Source organism: Sceloporus occidentalis, unplaced genomic scaffold (assembly GCF_023333645.1).
Source record: "Sceloporus occidentalis isolate IW3139 unplaced genomic scaffold, rSceOcc1.0.p SCAF_3, whole genome shotgun sequence".
Taxonomy (NCBI): Eukaryota; Metazoa; Chordata; class Lepidosauria; order Squamata; family Phrynosomatidae; genus Sceloporus; species Sceloporus occidentalis.
In genome coordinates this window covers 102,716,059-102,728,730 of record NW_028316983.1, presented here as the reverse complement: position 1 = coordinate 102,728,730, position 12,672 = coordinate 102,716,059, and the positions used below count along the sequence as shown (strand labels likewise).

General features: G+C 43.0%; 1 protein-coding gene across 1 annotated transcript in view; it reads left to right on the top strand.

Annotated features, from left to right (window-relative positions):
* Positions 1-1,110: 1,110 nt before the first annotated feature.
* LOC149316496 (uncharacterized) overlaps positions 1,111-12,672 on the top strand; it is a 122,101-nt gene continuing 110,539 nt past the window's right edge. Inside the window, exon 1 of the mRNA XM_089518311.1 lies at positions 1,111-2,165. Within this exon, the coding sequence (XP_089374437.1) occupies positions 1,111-2,165 (1,055 nt within the window). The remainder of the gene's footprint in view (positions 2,166-12,672) is intronic.

Sequence of the window (12,672 nt, the reverse complement as noted above, 5' to 3'; positions counted from 1 at the left end):
AGAGAAAGCGCAAGGCCAAGAGGAAACGACGGAGAGCGCGGAAGGCTGGTTCGGTTCAATCAGCTTCTACAGGTGGTTTTCACCCTGATGTGCCAGTGGGTAGGGATGGCTTTTGGGTTGACCATGCTATGGTCCCGGGTTTGCCGCGGTGGGCCATTAAGAAGCGAGCTTGGCGACCCGGGGTGCAAGGTGTTTGGGTTGATCCGCTAGCAGCTGAGTTCCCGGTTTGCTCTCCTGGAGAGCGCCCTCCTGGAGCCCATCTGTCGAAGAAGATACGTAACAACATTCTTCGAGGTTGCTACGTGGATGTTTTTACCTTGCTGCAGCCTAAAGGAAAGGAGGCGGTTGCAGTCACTTCAACTAAAAAGAACAGGCATGAGCCTAAGGTTGCTCCGGCTGAGCCTACTTTTTCTAATTGGTTGGAGGGCTTTACCGTCTTTGCCGCTGTAGTGTCCATGGCGTTCCCTGAGCGTGCTTGGCATTTGTTTAGCCATCTGTTGAACGTGCAGCGCGCCAGGGCTTTCGCTGGAGATGCAGCTGCTATTTCCTATGATGCTGCATTTCGCCAACATGCATCACAGAACTCTCGTGAACGTTGGGACCTTCTTCATCACGAGATTTGGCTCTTGGAAGTGGGCACGTCAGCGAGGCCCAAGGGCTCTCAAAAAGGGCCTGTTAAAAAGGACTCCAAGTTTCTATCTTGTTGGGACTACAATTCTAGTCGTTGTACCCGTGTTAATTGTAAATATGAGCATTGCTGTTCCATTTGTAGAGGGTCCCACCCTAAATCTTCTTGTTCCCGTCCTGCTCAAGCTTCCCAGCCCTTTCGAGGCGGGCGCCCTGCTTCTGCAACCACCGGAAAAGGCGATGGGGCCGGGGGGCCGAGTGCCGGTCAAGCAGGGAGCCAAAAATAATTCGGTTGTTCCCACCCAGGCATTTTCGTTAGCCTTTTCTCCGGTAAATCCCAAGGTTCTTATTCCATTGCTGGAAGCTTATCCTGATAAGCAAGCTGCCTCTTATTTGGCCAATGGTTTTGTATTTGGGTTTAGGATTCCTGTTTCAGGTCATTTGGCACATTGGTTTCCCAAGAACTTGCTATCTGCCAGATCCATGCCTGAGGTACTCCGTTTAAAGATCAACAAGGAGATCCAGGCGGGGCGGGTTGCTGGCCCATTCCCTGCACCTCCTTTCGATAATTTTCATATCTCTCCTTTGGGTGTTGTACCCAAGAAAGCTCCTGGGGAGTTCAGGATAATTCATCACCTCTCTCACCCCCCAGGGTCTTCTGTCAATGATGCCATCCCGGATGAGCTTTGCTCAGTTAAATACGCTTCCTTTGATCATGCAGTTCGCTTAGTCAGGTCCTGCGGCCCAGGTGCACTTATGGCCAAGTGTGACATTCAGTCAGCCTTTAGACTCCTTCCGGTTCATCCGGACGATTTTCATTTCCTTGGTTTCCAATTTGAAGGTCAATTTTACTTTGACAAGGCTATGCCTATGGGTTGCTCCATAAGTTGCTCAGCATTTGAAACCTTTAGCACCTTTTTGGAGTGGGAGTTAAAGCGTAGGGCTTCTTCATCTTTGGTTACACATTATCTGGATGATTTTATGTTTGTGGGACCTGCTAATTCTAACATGTGTCTGGATTTATTAACTGCCTTTTCTTCCCTAGCTGCGGAAATTGGGGTTCCGCTTGCGGCTGACAAGACAGAGGGTCCAGCTAATGCTATGTCCTTTCTAGGCATTCAGTTAGATTCAGTCAATGGTTTTTCTTCTTTACCTCATTCAAAAATTGGTGTGCTGTGCGAACTTTTAGAGCAGGCCCTCCAGGCTCCCAAGCTCACGCTAAAGCAGGTACAATCCCTGCTGGGACATCTTAATTTTGCATGCAAGGTGGTGGCTCCTGGCAGAGCCTTTTGTGCTAGATTAGCCAGATCTTTAGCAGGTCCGCGGCTGCCTCACCATCACATTAGGATCACTAAAGGTGTTAAGGATGACCTTCGCATTTGGCTCCAATTTCTCAAGAGTTTCAACGGTATTGCCATTTGGCAGAGAACCTGGCACATTAATGACTCTTTGCAGGTTCATTCAGATGCAGCTGGGAGCATCGGTTTCGGTTTATTTTTCAATGGCCACTGGTGTGCTGAGCGCTGGCCTGAGGCCTGGCAAGGATCAGACATTCTCAGAGATCTTACATTCTTGGAATTTTTTCCCATTGTTGTGGCCATTCATATTTGGTGCACCCTTTTTTCAAACAAAAGAGTCCTTTTCTGGTGCGACAACCAAGCTGTGGTGTCAATTATCAACAAACAGTCAGCAAAATCCCCCAGGGTCGTGAGTTTGTTAAGGAAGTTTGTGTTGTGTTGTTTGATTAACAATATTTCCTTCCTAGCTAAACATGTTCATGGAATAGATAACGGCATTGCTGATGCAATTTCTCGTTTTCAGTTTCAGCGATTTCGACAATTAGCCCCAGAGGCAGACCTTCAACCTACCCCATGTCCTGCTTCCATGTGGGAGGTTGGCTGTCAGAAATAATGGATGGGATTTTGGGATCCATTGCACCTTCCACGTTAAAGACTTACAAAAATGCCATAAGAAAGCTGTCAGATTATTTTAATGACTCCGGAAATCAGCACGTTTGGCCTTTGTCTACTGAGGTGGTGTTGCGTTTTTTAGTTTGGTTACGCCACAATAAGGTGGCTCCTAAGACAATGTCCATCCATTTGGCTGGTATTTCTTTTTTCTCTAAGGCTGGGGGATTTGCCGATCCATGTGCCTCTTTTTTGGTAAAAAGGACAGTTGAAGGTTGGAAGCGTGCTTATGCTGTTAATAAGGACACAAGACGTCCTATTTGTTTACAATTGCTCGGTAAAATTTGTGCTACTCTTCCTGTCATTTGTTCTTCTAAATACGAAGTTCAGCTGTTTTGTGCTGCATTTGCAGTGGCATTTTTTGGCGCCTTTCGTTTAGGCGAATTAGTTGCTGGGTCCAAGAGCGATTTGTCTGGCAGGGCACTGCGTGCTTCTGACTTAAATTTTATAAAGCACGGTGTCTCTTTAACTTTGCGTCGCTCCAAGTGCGACCAGCTAGGGGTTGGTCAGAATGTGGTGCTACGTCGCTTTCGTGGCTCCCCTGTTTGCCCAGTTAAAGCTCTTCGATTTTTCTGGGATGTTAGGCCTTCGTTGGCCGAATTTCTTTTCATACATGTGGATGGTTCTCCCCTGACAAGATACCAGTTTGTTTCTGTGCTCAGAATGGTCATTTCAAGTTTGGGACTCCCTGCCAGGGAGTTTGGTGGACATTCTTTTCGGATTGGTGCGGCCACTGCGGCCTCTAGGGCTGGCATGCCTGCCAGGGATATCAAGCAAGTGGGACGCTGGAGATCCAAGGCCTTTGTTGGCTACGTTCGCCCACATTTGGATCAATGTGGTGGACATTAAATCGCTCTTGGCAGGGTTGGCGGCAGGCCTCTGAGTAGGCCTTTTGTGGCGGCAGCATAGGCCAGGATCTGAACGTTGGTGGTACCAGGGCTATGGAGTTCTGGTTTGGGAGTCACAAGGTACCCGGGGGCGATGAGCGAAGGCGTCTGGCCATTGCGGGGGCCAGAACGCAGGTGCGCCTCCCGGTGACTAGGGGCTTTGTGAATTGGAGAACGCAAGGCATGGTTTGCGCTCAAGCGGTGTTCCTTAGCCCCTAGGTCATCCCAAGCACCGGGTAGGGACCCGGCTTTGGATAATCAATCAACAGGGTGGTTGTTTGATTGCACAGATCCTGACCTTATGCTTTGTGCCAACCCTACCAATGGTTTAATAAAGTTGTGGCCTTTCTCCCATATCGGTGTTCTGTGGTTATTTTGACAAGCACATGCAAGGCAAATTGCAGTCGCCCCGATAGCGGGGCAGACTGCTTTGCCGCTGCAGCGCGGCAAAACTACAAGCCCCAGAGTGCTCTGGGGCTTGCCTCGGCTCCTGATTGGCTGGTGGGGCCGGAAGGGGCGGCCCTTCCGGCCCAGGGACGCTCTAGGAGCCGGGCTTGCTGGTGCGGGGCTTCCGGTCCTCCAAGGCTGCCCATTGGTGGGCTCGGCCTTGGGGGCGGGGCCCCGCAAAGGACGCAGAGGGGAGGGGCCGAGCAGTATATATTGCTGCTCGGAGGCCTCTCCGCCTCAGTCGGCGCTTGGCTCCGAGCAGAGCGGAGCCAAGCTTGGAAGGGAGATAGCCTCGAGCTTCTCCCACCCGCCCACCGCTGTTTTAGGTGGTTTTTTGTCACAACTTTGCGGCAGCATAGGCCAGGATCTGAACGTTGGTGGTACCAGGGCTATGGAGTTCTGGTTTGGGAGTCACAAGGTACCCGGGGGCGATGAGCGAAGGCGTCTGGCCATTGCGGGGGCCAGAACGCAGGTGCGCCTCCCGGTGACTAGGGGCTTTGTGAATTGGAGAACGCAAGGCATGGTTTGCGCTCAAGCGGTGTTCCTTAGCCCCTAGGTCATCCCAAGCACCGGGTAGGGACCCGGCTTTGGATAATCAATCAACAGGGTGGTTGTTTGATTGCACAGATCCTGACCTTATGCTTTGTGCCAACCCTACCAATGGTTTAATAAAGTTGTGGCCTTTCTCCCATATCGGTGTTCTGTGGTTATTTTGACAAGCACATGCAAGGCAATGCATTTTCTGAATTTGCACATGTATATATAATGTACCTAAAGTATACAACTCTTCCCTATTAAGCATGTTTCTGTGTACTTTTTTCCAGTTGTGTGGATTTCAAGCATTTACATTTTGCAATGGGTGTATTGTTTTGTGTATGCTTCATTTCTCAAAAATACTTTCTAAGCTTTGTAAATACACAAATGCTCTAGGTACAGGGTGCATTTTATTGTAACATGTACTGGAAAATGTAAAAATGCTATTTTGTCAAAACTGGTAAGTCCAACGAAAATATTTCCACCCCTGTCCATTCCTCTCTATTCTGGCCACTTCAATCAGCAGCTTTTGAGTAACTAAAAAGACAGCAAGTTGTCAGTTTGTTACAGCATGATCAGGAGTGCCCAACTGTGACTCCCCAAATAATGTTGGACTGGAACTCCCATCAGCCCATGCTAGCATAGCCAATGGTGTGGGCTGATGGGAGTTGCATTCCCATAACATTGCAGGGCCACACTCCCTATACCTGCTTATGATAAAAGATTATGCTCTTGTTAACCAATAGCTGAAATGATATCACGGATAATAAACTAATTGACAATTCTGTTCAGGAAGCAGTGGCTTCTTGTAACATTCAGTCCTTAAATACACTGAATGTAAAGGGTAAATTTTAAAAACTGGAGACTAACATTATTACCATACCATACCATAACCTTTATTAGGCATCTCAATAAAAAAAAAACATCATACAAAGTTAAAATTTTAAACTAAAATTATTAACATAAATACTATAAAATTCCGTCCGTATAACATGTAATTCTATGGATTACAGTTGTTCAATTTATACCAAATTTTTGTTGCCTCCATTAGAAAATTTGCCATCACTCGTGTAATCTGCTCATTGCTATCCTCCAATAAATGCACTAAAGTTATATCCATTACACAGAAGTTCATTTCCATTAGTTTCTTTATCAAATTCTTTCTCGGTTTTTGATATAATGGGCAAAGAAAAACAATATGTTGGAGGGTGTCAGGAACTGCCTCACATATACAAAGACGATTGACAAATGGGATTTTCATATATCTCCCCTTAGTAACACATGACGGATGGATGTTCAGCCTTGCAAAAAGGAAGGCTTTCCTCGCAGCCTGAAGGGACAACGATTGAAAATATTTTGGTATCTCACCACAACAGGGGGAAATGCCAAATACAAAAGGGGAGCATACTCTGGGAGAGGTAGAATAAATTTCCTTATGTTCCCAACTCAGCAAACAATCCTTAATTGTCTTGAAGCACAAGACTAACATTATGAAAATCAAGATGGGCAGATCTGTGTTCCATGAACTTCCTCCTTTGTGCACCTCCAGGCTCATTCTGTGCTTGTTCCATATTCATTCATTCATTCATTCATTCAATTTATATCCTTATATGGGACCCGTATGGCTTTTTTTTTCAGAACTTGGAAACCAACTGTGGCTTTTGGGGAATTGTAACCAACAAAGGTAACTTAAACAAAATACGTTTTTTAAAAAAAAACTTTAAAAACTGAATGCTTTTTGGTGTGCATTTTCCAAATATTTATATATTTATCAAAATATGTATTGTCGCTATTCTGTGCCTTCATTTCTGACTTATGGCAACCATAACCTAGCCCTATTATGGGGTTTTCTGAGGCTGAGAGTGTATGACTTGCCCAAGGTCACCCAGTGGGTGTTCATGGCAGAGCGGGGATTCAAACCCTGATTGTAGTCTAGTGCTCAAGCCATTTATCACACTGGCTTCTGGATATTACTATCCAACCCTTTATCATGAGATAGAGTGGCAAATGATTAAAACAACATAAACAATTTAAAACCATTTAAAACTATTTTTGGATAAAAAGAGAATAATTTAAACAGCATGAAGACAAATAGACACTTTAATGGATGCATGCCCTCACTGACAATACAATATTTGTGTGCTTATTAGAAAAGCAGTGTGCAAGAGAAGGGGGGATTGTGTCCTGGTTTTAAACATAATGCATGGCACCCCAGAACTGTACAGATGTGCAACTGGACATTACATCCACACACAAACCTTCAAATACAATTCTTTCTGTGTTTGGCCCAAGAAGTGTTGATTAGGTCAAACCTATATTTGTTTTTTTAATAGGTCTATAGAATGAATGTTTCACACATCCCTAATGGGAAATTGTGTGTATCATTTTGGTATCACTCAAAATAATTGCTTGCAAATACACAGCTGCAGTCCTGTTCACTGTTCCTAGTGATTGTATCTCTCTGAACAATAGAGCTTACTTATTTGGAAATTTGCTTTGCAGTGTTCTGTTAGTGTCTTTGGAGACCTATAAAATTGGTGTTGAGAGTAAACCCCATGGATTCCTGCTGCTTTTGAAAATTCTAATACATGGCCTTATAAAACAACAACTGAAATATAATATATATTTTTCATGTGTGGGGAGAGAAAGGATAAATAAAAATGTCCTACCTTTCAATTTTTTTTATCTGACAGTAACATGGCAAGAAATTGTATGAGGAGAAATGGATATTAAGTCTCCACTTGCCATTTCCTACCATTAAGGCATAATTTTGTTCAGGGGCTGTTGAGCCTTGTGCAAGGTGGGAGTAGTATATTCCATCTGGACTTTCTTCTCCTCCATCAGGCTTTCATCTACTTAGACAAAATTGAGTAAAGAAAGAAAGCTTCACCTGAAAAGCTTTTTGCCATATCTTTAAAGACTTAAAAGCTTCCCTCCCCCTTTGTGTTTCTTTTTTCCTTTCCTTTTCTTAAACTGAAAAGGAACTGATTTCCCCCCCCCCCTCTCTCTTTCCCTCTCTTTTTTTGGCAGCTGCATTTCATTGTGATACATTATGCCAGGGTAAATGAAAGTATGAACATTTTATTGGTGTATAGGATGGGACAGAACTGTTTGTGTGTATGTGCCTGTTGACTTGTCACGACCCTATGAATTTCGAGGGAACTATCCCAGCCAAAAAAAGATTCTCCCTGCTTATCTGAAATAGTTTTTTTTTCCTTCCCAACTACAGCTGACTTCATTTTTCCTTTTATCAATATCATGTTAATGTTTGAAAGAGCTTTGTGTTAATGCCTGCAACTTCCTCAATATTGGAACTGCTACTTCAAAAAGAAAACTATCACCATATATGTAAAATCTCAGCCATTTTAAACAAAGGTTAACATACATTTTTCCCTTGGTGGGTTTTGGTGTTTTTTAGTTCCTGCAAATCTTCACATTTACAAAACAAATGGAAATTGAGGGCCTATACAGAACGGCCTGAAAGGCTGGCCTGTGGGTGGAGTTGGGGCACAGTGTCCTGACAACGCATGTCCTGACTCTGCCCCCAGGGCACCATGACACCATGTGCAGCTCCAGATAGCGCATGGCATCATGGCATGCCTCTGGCACTGCATCCAGATAATGCAGTGCTGAAGGGGTGCCATACAGCTGCACTGCTGCAGCTATGGTGCCCTTTGGGGGGCACAAAAAGAGCTGCTTTTTGTGTCTCTTTTTGGCACCATCCAAAGGCTGGATTGGGGCCATGGCAAGAGGTTGCCACAGACCTGATCTGGCCAGGAAAGAGGAGGTCTGTAAAGCCCCTAAGTGTTTTAATAGAAACGGGCCGGGGTTGTTGCACAAAAGCTTTATGATACGTTTCCATTTTCTCTGATAGTCTGAAACACTTCAGATTTCCCCTTTGAACAAGATTTCATTAACAGCTATATTTTTTTAGTTTTGTTCAACTCCCAGCAAAGGCTAACTACTTAAAAACCTATCATTTAGCTGTTCATCTCCATCTTCTTTAAAAAAAAAAAAAGCTTGAAAACAAAATTGAGCATTGATTTTAACGGCCTTCAGAATTAATAATGTATGTCAATTGGATCTGTCATTTATATATTGTATATGCAAATAAAAAGTGTTCAAAGACTTAAGTAACAGTGTCAGGGAGTTTAATGTTATGCTTTTTATGATTTATTTATTTATTTTGGGGAGCCTTGTCCTTATATTGGAAATGTAAGGCAATGAGCTAACCAGATGCATTAGGTAGGCTAGGTAATCTTGCTGGGAGATGTGTGTAACCTCAGCAGTATTAAGTTCATTACTCTGTATCCTTTGCTTCCTGAAGCACAGCTCACTAGAAGAGTCTGTTAGGTTCTGGCAAGGAGCCTGTGTTGCTTTTGTTTTGGTATGTATGCAGATGCAGGGCTGCCAAAAGTTCGACTGTGCTTCATGCTTGGCAGTCTGCCATGCTATAACTGAAATTGTGTTTGCATGGTGTCTTTAGTTGGCAGTCTCTTCTGGAGATGCATTGAGTTGATGATAACATCACCCAAGAATCTGCTAGGAAAAGCATCTGCCAGAATGCACTTGGTTATCACTAGGAGAGATCTCAGTTTCCATTCAGCAATATCATTCTGTTCAGGAGTGCAGTTCACACTGTGCAAAGTACCATGGTTTTCCAGGACACCTTACATGTGATATGAGAGAGCCTTACCAGCAAAATATGTCTGCATTTCTTTTGGGGTCATCTTGAGCTTGGTGCTGACCATGGCAACGTACTTTAGGAGCATTTCTTCAGCGACACTTTTCTCTTTCAGCAAGCAGGTGACACAGTATCTTGAAAAACCATTCACAAAAATTAAAGCATATCTGTTTCATCGGAGTGATGACATGGTAGATGGTACACTTTGGTGCTTCTCCTTTCAGTTGTTGGTTGAAATAACATCCTAAACGCCTTTTCTTCAATACAACTTGTGCACCTGATAGTATTGTTACTGTCTTGTGGATTTCTCTGGATAAATGTGGCCATTTTCTCATCTTTTAGCTGAACAGTAGCTTTGAGATCAAGATGCCTATACCATAAATGAAGCTTATTTTCATTCTGTGCTTCAGCCACATTTGCTTGTTAAGCAGAATGATCATTGATTGATTGATTGATATCCCACCTTTCTCCAAAAACTGAGGTTCAAGGCAGCTTACAGTTGTTTTTTTAAAAAAATAGCTTAAACCATACAAAAAGTGAACATTAAACTGGAATTAAACTACTGACAATATTAAAATGATTTAAAACTACTCTTAAAAAGATAAACACTAAAAATAGTTCAGATTTAAAACAGCACCCTCAGCCCTTTTCTTCTCCTTCTTCTTTTAAATCTTTCCATTTTAAAAGGTTTTTGAATAAAGAGGCCTTTGACTGGTGACAGAAAGACAGCAAGGAGGGAGGCATTCTGGATTCCTTGGGTAGGGAATTCCAGAGTCTAGGGGCAGCCACCAAGAAGGTCTTTTCTTGTGTCCCCACGAACCATGCTTGTGGTGATGATGGAACTGAGAAAACACATGTCGTTAAGGCAATTAAGGTGGTGTGAAACTGAATTATTTCTGCAGTATGGATGCAGTCTCAGAGCCCAGACAAACTAATCTAAAGAGATAGAGCCTGCCAGATAGACTAGATCTGAGCCTTAACACACACACACACACACACACACACACACGCGCGCGCACGCGCGCACACAAAACAGCATTTTCGAATCCCTGAAGAAACACAACATCATTTTTAGTGACTGGGTGCTTTGATCCTTTAAAAAGTATTTCATTTTTTAAAAAAAAATCTAGGGCAGACACAATTAGCATATTGCAATGTAAGTCAAGAATAAGCAAGACATGATCATTGATACTTTGCATAATTCTACCTAGCAGTTTGCATATACAGATCCTTGAATTTGTATAACCCTACCTGGAACGGGAAAACCTTGAAATGGTTGTACATTCCCTGGTCACCTCTCATCTCGATTTCTGCAATGCGCTCTACATGGGGCAACCCTCATGCCTCGTTCGGAAGCTGCAACTGGTCCAAAATATGGCAGCCAGATTGGTGACTGGGAGTTCCAAGTTTGATTCTATCACACCCATTCTAAAATCCCTTCACTGACTACCTATTAGCTTCTGGGCACAGTATAAGGTGTTGGTTATTACCTATAAAGCCCTACATGGCCTGGGTCCATCTTACCTGAGGGAACACCTCCTCCTATATAATCCTTCCCGCACTCTCATATCCTCAGGGAAGAATCTACTACAGTCAGAGAGAACTTAACTGGTAACTACTTCCCAGAGGACGTTTTTTGCTGCCGCTCCAAAAATCTGGAATGATCTGCTGGATGAGATCCGCCAACTAAAATCTTTGGAGGCCTTTAAGAAGGCAATAAAAACGGATCTCTTCCAGTGGGCCTTCCCAAATTGATCCCCTAATTTCACTCTCCACTTGCTTAAATTGTTCTCTTCGGATTGATTTGTTCTTGACTGATTTTATTGCCCACTGTTTGGGAATTGCTTTTAACGTTCATTGTAGGGGGGGAGGAGGGAATGGGAATTTGGAGTCTAGTGTACTTTTATCTACTGTTTCTGTGCTTTTGTTTTCTCTTTTTTATATGCTGTTACCCACCTTGATCCAACACAAGTAGAGGCGGGTTATAAATAATAATAATAACAATTATTATTATTATTATTATTATTATTATTATTAAATGTCTATAAGCAACCTGAATGCTTCCTTCAGCATTCCTACCAATAGTTTCAATGAAAGTATCAGAGAATGTATTGCAGCTGGTACAACCAGAATCTATAACCAAGGACCTGATTTCTGATTGTATTCATTAATTGCCAGTACAGTGGAGCCTCGGGTTACGAAAATAATTCGTTCCGCGGCCGCTTTCGTAACCCGAACGGCTTTCGCAAGCCGAATCCCCATAGCCGCTAATGGGGAAAAGCCGCGATTTGGTGTAAAATCGCGGCAAAAAGCACCAAAAGTTTTTTCGGGACCCGAAAAAACGTTCGTAACCCGGAACAATTATTTCCAATTGGATTTTTTCGGGTCCCGAAAAATTCGTAACCCGGGTATTTCGTATCCCGAGGTTCCACTGTACTCATTTCTTTAAAATAAAATAGCTTCTTTGTGTTTGCATTTTGTGAGATCTGTTATTAAGGACATTATTGCACTGTCTTTTCTCCCAGCTTGAAATCCCATTCTTTCAAAAAGTGCCAGAGAAGTACAGATCAGGGACAGGATGCCAGGATCAGTATGGGATGCCTCCAGAATGGGCATAGAGGCCTGTGATAACACCAGTTTTAAAAAGGTTTTTAAAAGTTTCAGCCTGCGCCAAGGCTGGGAGGAAAGGCAGTGCGATAATGACCTAAAACTGGCTATACCAAGCTACCTTTGAGTATTTGAACTCTATTATTGGCTGAAGTCCTTTTGGGGAATGTAGTCTCTGGTAAAATGACCTTTTCTATTACAGTTATAGTTCTGAATGGCTCTGGGGTGGAGCTTTTGGCTTATCCTTCTCCCTGACTTCTCCCAATTTGAATTCAGAATAAGGAGAGAGGCCGAAGTCCTTTTCTCAATGAATTTTTATCAGTCATCCGATAGCATCATTGAATTTCATAGAATTTATTCCACCCAGGGCAGACACAAAAGAATCAAACTATTATCCCAAAGTTCCATTTTCTGTTCATCATTAAGATTAAACCCATTTAATTTCTATTCATCCAAGATTGTGACCAGAGTGGATATATATGCCTCTCAATTCCTCTTGGAACCAAATTTCAATTTGACCAACTCTCTCATGCATACTGTGTGGAATTTAAAACACATGTCGTTAAATGCTTTTTGAGGATGATCCAACATTTCTTTGGCTGTGTTATACTCTGTCACAAAGATTAACTGATTAACCTCCAAAGAACTATAGATTATATCCTACACTCTAGACTTCTTTCTCTTCTAAGCAACAAAATTTTGTCTTCCCGGTTTGTTTATTTAAGGGCACTAGTGAACACTTTGGCTCTTAGTGTAACTTGAATCCTGCATCTCCTTTTCTGATAATCATGATGAGTAAAGTGTCATATATTTTTGTAACAGAACATAATTTACTTCACCTGCATGTTGTACTTAACATGATTTGTTTCTGCGTGGTCATTAACAGGTAATAAAGGCATAGTTCAATAACATCCAAAAG